This window comes from Staurois parvus, unplaced genomic scaffold, assembly GCF_062004578.1.
Source record: "Staurois parvus isolate SC_StPar_1 unplaced genomic scaffold, SC_StPar_1.0 ptg001432l, whole genome shotgun sequence".
NCBI classification, from domain to species: Eukaryota; Metazoa; Chordata; class Amphibia; order Anura; family Ranidae; genus Staurois; species Staurois parvus.
Genome location: NW_028319228.1, coordinates 4,948,747 through 4,963,049, shown reverse-complemented (window position 1 = coordinate 4,963,049; position 14,303 = coordinate 4,948,747). Strand labels below are relative to the sequence as shown.

General features: G+C 41.2%; 1 protein-coding gene across 4 annotated transcripts in view; it reads left to right on the top strand.

The window, feature by feature from the left end:
• FANCC (FA complementation group C) overlaps positions 1 to 14,303 on the top strand; it is a 307,766-nt gene that overhangs the window by 242,242 nt on the left and 51,221 nt on the right. For all 4 annotated transcript variants that reach the window (XM_089662131.1, XM_089662130.1, XM_089662132.1 and 1 more), the window contains exon 10: positions 5,931 to 5,983. In XM_089662131.1, the coding sequence (XP_089518257.1) occupies positions 5,931 to 5,983 (53 nt within the window). The remainder of the gene's footprint in view (positions 1 to 5,930; positions 5,984 to 14,303) is intronic.

Here is a 14,303-nt window from a genome sequence, read left to right as displayed (position 1 = left end):
TCCATCAGTTTAAAGATTAGCTAAACCAGTTACCCTAATAAAGAGTTAGCGCTTATGCACAATAACAGACTGACTGTGAACAACACAAGTCTCTCTCCTTTCAGCAAGGACATTCTGCTTTGTATTTCTCTGCACAGAAGAGAAATACAAAGCAGCATGTCTACATAGTAAAACACACACAGCACATAATGTAAAACACACACAGCACACAGTTAACTCTTTGCCTGCCCCAGATGTTGACCCCTTCGTGCCCAGTGTCATTAGTACAGTGTCAGTGCTTTTTATTAGCGCTGATCACTGTATTAGTGTCACTGGGGATGTTAGTGGCAGTTAGTCAGTTCCCACCCAGTGTCAGAATGCCCGCCGCAGTCCCGTTATAAGTCGCTGATCGCCTTACTAATAAAAAAAAAAATTTAAATTCCAGTTTATATACTGTCATTTGTAGACACTATAACTTTCACGTAAACCAATTAATTTACATGTATTGGGATTTTTTTTTTAGCAAAGACATGTAGCAGAATACATTTTTCCCTAAATTTATGAAGAAATTTTATTTTTTTTTATTTTTTTAATTGGATATGTTTTATAGCAAAAAGTCAAAAATATTGTTTGTTTTTTAAATTGACGGTCTTTTTTTGTTTATAGTGCAAAAATTAAAAACCTCAGAGGTAATAAAGTACCACCAAAAGAAAGCTCTATTTGTGGGGAAAAAAATGACTTAAATTTTATTTATGTACAGTGTTGCATGATCATTCAATTGTCAGTTAAAATAATGCAGCGCCGTATTGCAAAAAATGGCCTGGTCAGGAAGGGGGGTAAATCCTCTGGAGGGCAAGTGGTTAAGTTTAAAAAATATATATATTTTTTTTTATGGTTTGGCCCTCTAAAATAAGCAGTGCATATGTGTAGAAATTACAAAGCATTCCGAAGAATAAACACACAAGCAAAACAGTCTTTTAAAGAATTAAAAAAATACAGAAATATTATAGAAGTATTCAGGTGCTTGAACGAATGTCTAGTCATACTCCAGTCAGCAATTGGCCCAAGAATTTGAACAACTGTTACATTTCAAACCTCAAGTATATCCTGTCAGAGTACAAAGCAGTTACTACCAACCTCCCACCAGCCTAAACAATAAGGTGTGAGTGGGTGGTTACAGGTTACCTAATAAACACAGGCGTGTTTTGACTTACACCCTCATAAGTGCACAATTGTGAGATACAAATCTGCAATTATGGTTACTTGGCACTCATTTATCTATTCATAGATACAAAAAAAACCATAAATATTAAACATTATATATTCACACAAAGATGAGTTTGTAATAACTTTCAAACTGAAGATTTAAGATTCAGTAATGTGCAACAAGGTATGGGAGTATTGAGTAATCTTTGAGATTTGGGAACTGGGATTCCGATGAACACATTTTTATCAAGATACAGGATAGATGGTAACATCTTTGGTTACCTGGCAATTACAGTGCATTCATAAAGTATTCAGACCTTCTTCACTTTTGGTAAATTTTTGTGTTGCAGCCTGGTACTACAGTTGTTTAAATTCATTGTTTTTCTTATTAATCTACACCAAGTACCCCATAATGACAAAGTGAAAACAGAATTTTAGAAAGGTTTGCATGAAAACTCCCTTGTTATCTCTCACCTTGACTATTGCAACTCCCTCCTCATTATTATTATTATTATTATACAGGATTTATATAGTGCCAACAGTTTGCTCAGCGCTTTACAATATGACGATAGACAATAGAAAAGGGTTAGGAGGGCCCTGCTCCTGGGAGCTTACAATCTAAGAGGGAGGGGCTAGTGGTACAAAAGGTAGTAACTGGGGGGGATGGACTGGTTGGAAGAGTAGAAGATTCCATTATTAGCTGAGGGCAGGATAGGCTTCCCTGAAGAGAGAGGTTTTCAGAGATCGTCTAAAAGTGAGCAGAGTAGGCGATAGTCTGATAAATTGGGGTAGAGAGTTCCAGAGGATGGGTGAAGCTCTGGAGAAGTCCTGGAGATGAGCATGGGAGGAGGAGACAAGGGAGTTACACTTTAATTGGAGGGGAGTTGCAGTAGAGAAACGTTTAATATAGGAGTAAAGTCCCCTTTACCTGGAAAAAAGGACATTTAAATATTCTTTGAATTTCCACAACCTTCTGCAGCAGTAAGGTGATGTGATTGTATCTGTAGACTGCAGAGGACTCCATTGTCACGTGGCCACTAGCAGCCCATCTTAACCCTTTCCCATCCCAAGAGTCACAGGAAAGAAGCTGCAGAACAATGCAACTGCCATGTGCGGTGCCTGTCTATCGCGAGAGCGCCATTCTACCAACAACACAGAGAAAGAGAGAGGTGACCCCAGGCGCGGTGTGCCAGCCTCAGCACTCACATTGATTTGCTGAACCCGGAAGCGTACCGCTAACCCACCTACCAAATCGCAGGCTATCCCCTCTTCAGTCTTTAATGAATGTTGCTGCCAAACTCATCCACCTTACCAACTGTTCCATGTCTGCCACCCCTCTCTGCCAATCCCTCCACTGGCTTCCCATTGCCCAACGAATACCATTCAAAACAGTAACAATAACATATAAAGCCATTTACAAATCTGCCCCAAATTACGTCACCAATCTTGTCTCCAAATATCACCCAAACATCCTCTCTGCTCCTCCCAAGACCTCCTGCTCTCTAGCTACCTTGTCTCCTCTCATTCTCATCTCCAGGACTACTGTAGAGCCTCTCCCATCCTCTGGAACTCTCTACCCCAGTCTGTCTGATTATCACCCACTCTGTCCAATTTTAGGCAATCCCTGAAAAATCTCTTCAGGGAAATCTATCCTGCCTTCAGCTTATAACCAAATCTTCTTTTTCTCCCATCAGTTCATCCCCCACAGTTATAACCTTTTGTTCCACCAGCCCCTCCCTATTAGATTTCAGGTTGCCAGGAGCAGGGCCCTCCTAACCCTCTTGTATTCAACTCTATCATTGCTGTATTGTCTCCCTCTATATGTTAAAGCTCTGAGCAAACTGTTGGCGAAATATGAATCCTTAATAATAATATTTTTTTTCTCATTAATCTACACTAAGTACCCCATAATAACAAAGTGAAAACAGAATCTTAGAAAAGTTTGCAAATGTATGAAATAGGAAAAACTGAAATATCACATTGGCAGTCAAATTTATTCGGCATGATTTGGAAAGTTACACACCTCTCTATGAAAACCCTCACAGCTGACAATGCATACTGTATCAGAGCAAAATCCATGAGGTCAAAGGAATTGTCAGCAGAGCTCATAGTTACATAGTTAGTCTGGCTGATAAAAGACAAAAGTCCATCCAGTTCAACCCATAGACAGGATTATTGCAAGGCACAGATCTGGGAAAACATTTTGCTACATTGAAGGATCCCGAGAGCACAGTGGCCTCCATAATTTTCAAATGGAAGATGTTTGGCACAGCCAGGACTCTTCCAATTGCTTGTTGCCTGGCCAAACTGTACAAGCGGGGGAGCAGGGCCTTAGTAAGAGATCTGGCCAAGAACCCAATGGTCACTCTGACTGATCTCCAGAGATCCTGTGTGGAGCTGAGACAAAGTTCCAGAAATACAACCATTGCTGCAGCCCTCCATCGATCTGGGCTTTATGGCAGAGTGGTTAGATGGAAGCCTCTCCTCAGTGCAAAACACATGAAAGCTCGGTTGGAGTTTTCAAAAGCATTTTTGCAAAAATTTGCAAACATTTCTAAAATTCTGTTTTTACTTTGTTATTATAGGGTATTGAGTCTAGATTAATGAGAAAAAAAAAGAATTTAATCAACTGTAGTGTCAGGCTGCAACATAACAAAATTGAAAACCGTAAAGGGGTCTGAATACTTTATGAATGCACCATAAATCTATTAGAAATCTTAATGCAAGTTTTGGCTAATCATTTTTTTTTATAGAATAACAAGTATCATTATTTTGCTATGATTCAGAATGAGGTTCAGGTTAACCATGAGTCTACCATGACTAGGCTGTTTGCAATCCACTGAATGGGCAGACTTTGCCATTTTTCCTGCCTGCCCGAACTTTTGGCTATTGCAATAATTCATTTAGTGATTGTATTACTACCGCCATTAAATGACAGCTTCCAGTCACCTGTTGGCTTGTTTCAAATTGTAAACAAGCCAGCAGGTATCCTGGGTGGCATCATTATCCAAATATAGTCATGATACTCAGTGACATTAGCCAGCTTCACCATTCAGTTTGTTGACATTCAACAGTCAGCCAGGCAGCTGTCATTCAGTGATGGAAGTACATTACTTGTCAATGTCATTGACGTTGGACTTACATTGGCGAACAAGGTTTATTTCTCCTTTTTTTAACAAACACTATGGAGTTGATTTACTTAAACTGGAGAGTGCAAAATCTGGTGCAGCTCTGTACAGAAACCAATCATCTTCCAGGTTTGTTTTTGTTTTTTTTTTGTCAAAGCTTAATTCTAGCAAGCTGAAATTAGAAGCTGATTGGCTACCATGCACAGCTGTACCAGATTTTGCACACTTCAGTTTAAGTAAATCACCCCCCATGTCATAGTATGTGTGTGTATATTTATGCACTTTGTCATTTTTTTGTGAATGAGTAACAAGGGACACTATGTACCCCTTATTCATTTCCATAGGGGCTTCCAAATTTCTGTAAGTCATCCCCTGCAGACCCCACATCCACTGCGCAGGGATGTGGGGATGAAACCCTTGTTGCCATCAACATATGGACAAGGTGCTTTGTCAGGAGGGCCCCCCATATCTGATAAGTTGTGCTTTTTTTGTGTGCCTGGTTTAGAGATAAAAATGTATGTGGGTAATGTTTTTGTTGCTTAACTGAAATCTGTTTTTTTTACATTGCCTTAAGGTCAATTTAACACATCCAAAAAAAGAACAGAAAAAGTCTATTGCAGAGTTTGATGTCCTCAGATTCTGTCAATAGTGACATTGATGCATTTTTCATGGCATTGGACAGATAGGATGTCTTTCACTTCTGGAGAAGTAGCCTGTTTAAAAAAATCTCCTTTTTCTGTAGTCTTGAGGAGTCATGTGAGCTGCATCCTGTTTTCAGCAAGAGGACATTGTATTTGTCTTTGGAATGGGTATCAGAAGATCTCCTTAAATGCAGTAGACTATAAGTCTGACTGAAATGTTACTTATTACAATGATATTTTCACTGCTGAGAATACTTCCAAGTACCCTAACAGGGAAATACAGTATGACAGAAATAAGCAGGATACCTTCAACTTCATTTAGAAATCAGTTAAAATCCTAGTACATTAACTAAGCTTGACTTGCATGGTATCTCATTTTAAATTATTTGCATGAACGGTATATTATTAGTACACTAAGTTTGATAAAGCTAGTTGTTTTAGGGTAATTTACCCTCCCAAAGTATCACTTGATGTATTGAAGCCAGCTAACTAACATTTTTAGCAGGAGGTCAACAGTGGCAGTCTAGGAGGTATATTTATAAAGCAGTGAATCTGACATTTACCAAACATTCACTACATGTAATTCTCCCTGGTTCATGTGTTTAAATTGTAGTTATTGATTCACCACAAGTGAATGTTTAGTGAAAGTCACATTTACCACTTTATAAATATGCCCCCAAGTGTTTCTCTCAGTGCTGGTGTACCTACAGTTTAAGCATAAACATAAAATACATGACATTATGAAATAAACAAATACATCTGCATTGGGCTAGATTGTAAGTTCTAACGAGCAGGACCGTTTGTTTCCTCTTGTACCAAATTGTATTGTAACTGTATTGTCTACCTTCATTTTGTAAAGCGCTGCGCAAACTGTTGGCACTATATAAATCCTGTATAATAATAATTGGGCTTGCATGTATATATTAATATCTTTTGTGCTTGGTTGTTAATTTTGTTTTTTTGTTTTTTTCCATAGTTACGAGCTGCTTGTCACCCATCTATTTTTAGAGTTACAGATGATATCCTCAGGTAAGTCCTGCATCATAATCAGTTAAATATTCCGCAAAGTATATTGCCAAAAGTATTGGGATGCTTGCGTTTACACGCACATGAACTTTAATGGCAGCTTTAGTCCGTAGGGTTCAATATTGAGTTTGCCCACCCTTTTCAGCTATAACAGCTTCATCTCTTCTCGGAAGGCTGTCCACAAGGTTTAGGAGTGTGTCTATGGTAGTGTTTGACCTTTCTTCCATAAGCGCATTAGTGAGGTCAGGCACTGATGTCGGACGAGAGGCCTGGCGTGCAGTGTCTGCTCTAATTCATCCCAAAGGTGTTCTATTGAGTTGAGGTCAGGACTCTGTGCAGGCCAGTCAAGTTCCTCCACCCCAAACTCGCTCATCCATGTCTTTATGGACCTTGCTTTGTACACTGGTGCGCTGTCATGTTGGATCAGGAAGGGGCCATCCCCAAACTGTTCCCACAAAATTGGGAGCATGAATTTGTCCAAAATGTCTTAGTATGCTGAAGCCTTAAGAGCTCCCTTCACCGGAATTAAGGGGCCAAGCCCAACCCCTGAAAAACAACCTCACACCATAATCCCCACTCCAACAAACTTTACACTTGGCACGATGCAGTCAGGCAAGTATCGTTCCCCTGGCAACCGCCAAACCCAGACATGTCCATCAGATTGTCAGACAGAGAAGTGTGATTTGTCACACCAGAGAACATGTTTCCACTGCTGTAGAGTCCAGTGGCGGCGTGCTTTACACCACTGCATCCAACGCTTTGCATTGCACTTGGTGATGTAAGGCTTGGATGCAGCTACTTGGCCATGTAAACCCATTCCATGAAGCTCTCTACGCACTGTTGTTGTGCTAATCTGAAGGCCACACATAGTTTGGAGGTCTTTAGCTATTGACTCTGCAGACAGTTGGCGACTTCTGTGCACTGTGCGCTTCAACATGCGATGACCCCGCTCTGTCATTTTACATGGCCTACTACTTCGTGGCTGTGTTGCTGTTGTTCCCAGTTGCTTCCACTTTGTTATAATACCACTAACAGTTGACTGTGGAATGTTTAAGTCACGGATGGACTTTTTGTACAGGTGGCAACCAATCACGGTACCACGCTTGAGCTCCTGAGCAAGACCCATTCTTTCACAAATATTTGTAGAAGCAGTCTGCATGCCTAGGTGCTTGATTTTGTACACCTGTGGCCATGGAGGTGATTGGAACACCTGAATCCCATAATTTGTAGGGGTGTCCCAATACTTTGGCAATATAGTTTATATATGATAAAGTCATAGCCACTTTAACCACTTGCCCTCTTGAGGATTTACCCCCCTTCCTGAACAGGCTATTTTTTTCATTTTTGCAGTGCTGCGTTATTTCAACTGACAATTGCGCGGTCATGTAACGCTGCACCCATATGAAATTTATTACCTTTTTTCCCACGAATATGAACTTTCTTTTGGTTGTATCTGATCGCCTGTACGTTTTTTATATTTGTGCTATAAAGAAAAAAAAAGATTTTTTCAGTAAAAAAAAATCTAATTTCGACAAATTTAGGCCAAAATATATTCTGCGACATGTCTTTGCTAAAAAAAAATCCCAATACGTGTAAATTAATTGGTTTACTTGAACGTTTTAGTGTTTGCAAATGGCGGTATAGGTACTGGAATTTTTTTTTATTTTTACTAGTAATGGCGGCGATCAGCGACTTATAGCAGGCATTCTGACACTGGGAGGAACTGACTTGGTGTCACAGACATCCCCAGTGACACCAATAGTGTGAACAGTGCCAAATAAATAGCACTGACACTGTACTAATGACACTGGGCAGGAAGCGGTTAACATCTGGACGATCAAAGGGTGAACTGTGTGCTGCTTCACTGTAAGCTCTGTGTGTGTGCTTCACTGTAATCACACTGCTTTGGATGGCTGTACTATGCACAGCCGTCCAGAGCAGTGTGCATGCACTGACAGGGAGGAGAATTGTATTGTTTACATACAGTTATCCTCCTTGTCGGAGATGCTCGGCAATCACCCAGCGGGACCAGGTGATTGACAGCTGCGATTGGTGGCTCGGGTAGGGGCACGCGTGCATCCCCTACCCGGAAAAAATATACCTGATTTTGCGCACTCATGCCGCCCTGTAGTAGTATGTCTGCTATAGGGTGGTCGGGAAGCAGTTAAATAGTTTAAAACATATTTGGCTTATCCTGTCATTCCATGAGTTCTATGAAGTAAGGCTACGTTCACATGAGCGTTGTGTGCAGGCGGCAGAGAGGCGTTTGGGAAGCGTTTTTACTGCTTCCCAAACGCCTCGGACAATTCTGCACTTTGCAGCACATGGTGCTGTTCTAACGGGAGCGGTAGCGTCGCGGCAAAACGGACGTCTCTGGTCAAGTCAGGAGGCGTTGAAGCCTCCTATTCTAGTCTATGGTGCCACTCCGCAAATGCCCGGCCAGCGTTAGCAGCACGGTTGCGGGGCGTTTGCGGACCGGTAACACCATTTAAACTTCATTATAGGCGTTTGTGGGGCGTTTTTAGCGCTTCACAACCGCCGCTAAACCATGCATGCGGCTTTTGCGGAGCGTTAGAAAACGCTCCGCAAATGCCAGACCAACGCTTGCCAAACGCTATAGGGCGTTTGGCAAGCGTTGGTAAAACAGTAAAGTGTGAACGAGCCCTTAATGCTCTTAAAGACCACCTTCCTGTCAAAAATTGTTAACTATTTGTAGGCAGAACAATAAAAAGCAAATTATTCATTCTATATCAACGTGCCCTCTCACAAGCAGAAATTTCACATGGTGTCTCCAGATGTGCATTTAAGTGCTCAGTCATAGTCCTAGCAATTTGAATGCAGCAGGCAAAAGACATGACTGTACATCCTATCGAAACAAGATGTCCAGCACCACTATCTGCTCAGAACTGTCAAAACTGATCAAAAACTAATTCTTCCAACTTAGACACAAAGCCAACTCACCTAAGCAAAAGAAAACAACACATGATGACATAAAAATTGCAGCAGGTGTTCTGGCCTGAGCAGTCCAAAGTTTTAATGTTTTGCCCTAATAGAAAGCCATTTTTCTGCAAAAGAAGGGAGAACTATTCACAGAGAAATGTTTGCAGGCAACAGTAAAGCATTGTGGAGATTATCTGCATGTTTGGGGCTGCATTTCTGCAAACAGAGTTGGTGAATTGATGGCACACTCGCTGCTAGGGAGTCATCTGATTAGTTCCAACCTCATTCTACAGCATGGTAAAAACAAATTACCTAAATCATTTAAAACTATCTGTAATGTAAATAGGAACAAGCAGTTATACAACAGTCGGTATGCCACCACATAGCTCTTGTCTCCATATAATTGATCTATTCTGGAATTCTTGCAGAGGTAGGAAGGAAGCATCTTTCTTGGAAAAAGTGGTTCTCTAGGATGTTCAGAACAACCTACCACACAAGTACCTTCATGCCAGTGTGCCTAGAGGAATGTGGCTGTAACTAGACCATATATTTTGTTGCTTATGGCTTATTCATGGTTGCTGCACTTTCTGGGAAGTAAAATAAAATGCAAATATATATATATAAACACAGTGGATATATAAGAGATAATGACAAAGATAAATAATTTCATACTTTTTTGCACCTTTAATGTGACCTATAAACTGTACAACTGAAATGTTTTAGGGGGAAGTAAACATACAAAACTAAAATAATATGGTTGCATAAGTGTGCACACCCTCTTATAACAGGGGATGTAGCTGTGTTCAGAATTAAGCAATCTTATTCAAAATCATGTTAAATAGGAGTCAGTACACACCTGCCATCATTTTAAAGTGCCTCTGATTAACCCCAAAAAAATTTCAGCTGTTCTAGTAGGTCTTTCCTGACATTTTAGTCACATCCTACAACAAAAGCCGTGGTCCGCAGAGAGCTTCCAAAGCATCAGAGGGATCTCATTGTTAAAAGGTATCATTCAGGAGAAGGGTACAAAAGAATTTCCAAAGCATTAGATAAACTCTGGAACACAGTGAAGACAGTCATCAAGTGGATAAAATATGGCGCAACGGTGACATTACCAAGAACTGGACGGCCCTTCAAAATTGATGAAAAACATCCAAGCCCAGCTAAATTTTGCAAAATCACATCTGATGATTCCCAAAAGCATGTGGGAAAATGTGTTATGGTCTGATGAAACCAAGGTTGAACCTTTTGGCCATAATTCCAAAAGATATGCTTAGCGCAAAAACAACACTGCACATTATCAAAAGATAATGAAGCATGGTGGTTGCAGCATCATGCTTTGGGGCCGTTTTTCTTCAGCTGGAACTGGGGCCTTAGTCAAGGTAGGATGAATTATGAACAGTTCCAAATACCAGTAAATATTGGCACGAAACCTTCAGGCTTCTGCCAGAAAGCTGAACATGAAGAGGAACTTAATGTTTCAGCATGACAACGACCCAAAGCATATGAAAATCTGTGGGGTGATCTGAAGAGGGGTGTGCACAGGAGATGCCCTTTCAATCTGACAGATTTGGAGTGTTTTTGCAAGGAAGAGTGGGCAAATATTGCCAAATCAAGATGTGCCATGCTGATAGATTCATACCCAAAAAGGCTGAATGCTGGAATCAAATCAAAAGGTGCTTCAACAAAGTATTAGTTTAAGGGTGTGTACACTTATGCAACCATATTATTTTAGTTTTTTATTTTTACTTCCCTCCACCTAAAATATTTCAGTTTGTTGTTCAACTGAGTTGTACAGTTCATAAGTCACATTAATGATGGGTTCACACTTGTGCAGTGCGGTGTATCGCATATGATTCGCACAGGAACCGCACCGCATTCCTGTGCAAATCAAATGCGAATTGTGTGCTGTGCGATTGGAGCCATACATTTTGTATGGCTCAGATCGCACCGCATCCACACCAAAAAGGTGCAGGACCATTTTTTTGGTCTGCACTAGAATCAGATTGCATGGGTATTCACACCCATGCGATCTGATTCTGCACATCGCACTGCGTTTTGCGGACTGATTTCGGGGTGTTGTTAACTTAACATACACACCCCACAGCGGTTCGCATGAACAGGGTGTGATTGTGATGCGGTGCAGTATTCACACAGAAAACGCTGCGAATTCCGCACCGCATCAGTGTGAACCCAGGCTGAAGCTGGAAAAAGTTCTGAAATGATTTATTTTTTTCTCATTTCTTTACATCACAGAAACCTGACATTTTAGCAGGGGAGTGTGTAGACTTTTTATTTCCACTGTATATATATAGACACACACACACACACACACACACCACACCACACCACACCCCCCCCCCCCCCCCCCCCCCCCCACCGGAAATGTAAAAATAATGAATTCAAGGTTAGCAATGGTGAGAGATACCAAGTTACCATCTCAATTTGCAGAAGTAGCACAGCTTTATACATATTTGATTATGTTAAACATGTATTTTAAAGTGATCTTTAAAATAGCAACATACTGTAGTGCCATCAGGCAAGTACTATTCATGTAGGAAGGCCAGAACATGTTAATCAGGAAGTAGCCTTGGTTGGATATACAGTCATGGCCGAAATTGTTGGCACCCTTGATATTTTTCCTGAAAATCAAGTATTTCACACAAAAAAGGTATTGCATTAACACATGTTTTGCTATACACATGTTTATTCCCTTTGTATGTATTGGAACAAATATAAAACAGAGGCAGAAAAGCAAATATGACATAATGTCACACAAAACCCCAAAAATGGGCTGGACAAAAGTATTGGCACCCTTAACTTAATATTTGGTTGCACACCCTTTGGAAAACATAACTGAAATCAGTCGCTTCCTATAACCATCAATAAGCTTCTGACACCTCTCACCCGGAATTTTGGACCACTCTCCCTTTGCAAACAGCTCCAGGTCTCTCTTATTGGAAGGACACCTTTTCCCAACAGCAATTTTAAGATCTCTCCACAGGTGTTCAATGGGATTTAGATCTGGGCTCATTGCTGGCCACTTCAGAACTCTCCAGCGCTTCTTTGCCATCCATTTCTGAGTGCTTTTTGACGTATGTTTGGGGTCATTGTCCTGCTGGAAGACCCAGGATCTTGGACGCAAACCCAGCTTTCTGACACTGGGCCCTACAGTGCGACCCAAAATCCTTTGGTAATCCTCAGATTTCATGATGCCTTGCACACAGTCAAGGCACCCAGTGCCAGAGGCAGCAAAACAACCCCAAAACATCATTGAACCTCCACCATATTTTACCGTAGGTACTGTGTTTTGTTCTTTGTAGGCCTCATTCCGTTTTCGGTAAACAGTAGAATGATGTGCTTTACCGAAAAGCTCTATCTTGGTCTCATCTGTCCACAAGACGTTTTCCCAGAAGGCTTTTGGCTTACTCAAGTACATTTTGGCAAACTGTAGTCTTGCTTTTTTATGTCTCTGTGTCAGCAGTGGGGTCCTCCTGGGTCTCCTGCCATAGCGTTTCATTTCATTTAAATGTCGACGGATAGTTCGCGCTGACACTGATGCTCCTTGAGCCTGCAGGACAGCTTGAATGTCTTTGGAACATGTTTGGGGCTGCTTATCCACCATCCGGACTATTCTGCGTTGCAATCTTTCATCAATTTTCCTCATCCGTCCACGACCAGGGAGATTAGCTACAGTGCCATGGGTTGCAAACTTCTTGATAATGTTGCGCACTGTGGACAAAGGCAAATCTAGTTCTCTGGAGATGGACTTGTAACCTTGAGATTGTTGATATTTTGCCACAATTTTGGTTCTCAGGTCCTCAGACAGTTCTCGTCTCCTCTTTCTGTTGTCCATGCTTAGTGTGGCACAGACAGACACACAATGCAAAGGTTAAGTGAACGTCTCTCCTTTTTATCTGCTTTCAGGTGTGATTTCTATATTGCCCACACCTGTTACTTGCCCCAGGTGAGTTTACAGGAGCATCACATGCTTGTAACATTCTTATTTATCCGCAGTTGTGAAAGGGTGCCAATACTTTTGTCCAGCCCATTTTTGGAGGTTTGTGTGACATTATGTCGAATTTGCTTTCTTTCCTCCCTTTTTTTGTTTTGTCCCAATACACACAAAGGGAATAAACATGTGTATAGCAAAACATGTGTTAATGCAATACGTTTCGTGAGAAATACATGATTTCCTGGAGAAATATCAAGGGTGCCAACAATTTCGGCCATGACTGTATGTAAAAGGTGAAAGTCCCCAACACTTTTGAATGGCCTTTTCCTGACAATCCTCTCCAGGCTGCGGTCATCCCTGCTGCTTGTGCACCTTTTTCTTCCACACTTTTCCCTTCCACATAACTTTCTATTAATATACTTTGATACAGCACTTTGGGAACGTCCAACTTCTTTTGCAATTACCTTTTGAGGCTTTCCCTCCTTATGGAGGGTGTCAATGATGGTTTTCTGCACAACTGTCAGGTCAGCAGTCTTTCCCATGATTGTGATTCCTACTGAACCAGACTGAGAGACCATTTAAAGGCTCAGGAACCCTTTGTAGGTGTTATGGCTTAATTAGCTGATTAGAGTGGGACACTTTGAGCCTAGAATATTGCACCTTTTCACAATATTCTAATTTTCTGAGATTGTGGATTTGGGGTTTTCATGAGCTGTAAACCATAATCATCACAATTATGACAAATCACGGCTTGAACTATCTTGCTTTGCATGTAATGAGTCTATCTCATATATTAGTTTCACCTTTTAAGTTGCATTACTGAAATAAATGAACTTTTGCACGATATTCAAATCTTTCGAGTTTCACCTGTATATACGTGATTTTGTGTTTCCGGGTAGGGGGTGCACGTACCCTACCCTACGCCACCATTTGCGACCGCCGGCGTGATTATCGAGCATCTCCAACAGGGAGAAGGACTGCTTTGTTTACTAACAGTCCTCCTCCCTGGCAGCTGGGGCACACTGCTCTGGATGGCGGTGCACAGCACAGCCATCCAGAGCAGTGTGATTGCAGTGAAGCCCACACACACCGCCCCCTATATAGAACACTCCCAGCACACAATTAACCCTTTGATCGCCCCTTATGTTAACCCCTTCATGCCCAGTGCCATTAGTACAATGTCATTGCTTTTTTTTTTAGCAATGATCACTGTATTGGTGTCGCTGGGGATGTCAGTGACACCAAGTCAGTTCCCCCCAGTGTCAGAATGCCTGCCGCAGTCCTGCTATAAGTCACTGATCACCTCCATTGATAGTAAAAAAAAAAAAAAAATTCCAGTATCTATACCGCCATTTGTAAACTCTATAACGTTCACGTAAACCAATTAATTTTTGGCGTTTTTTTTTAGCAAAGACATGTAGTAGAATA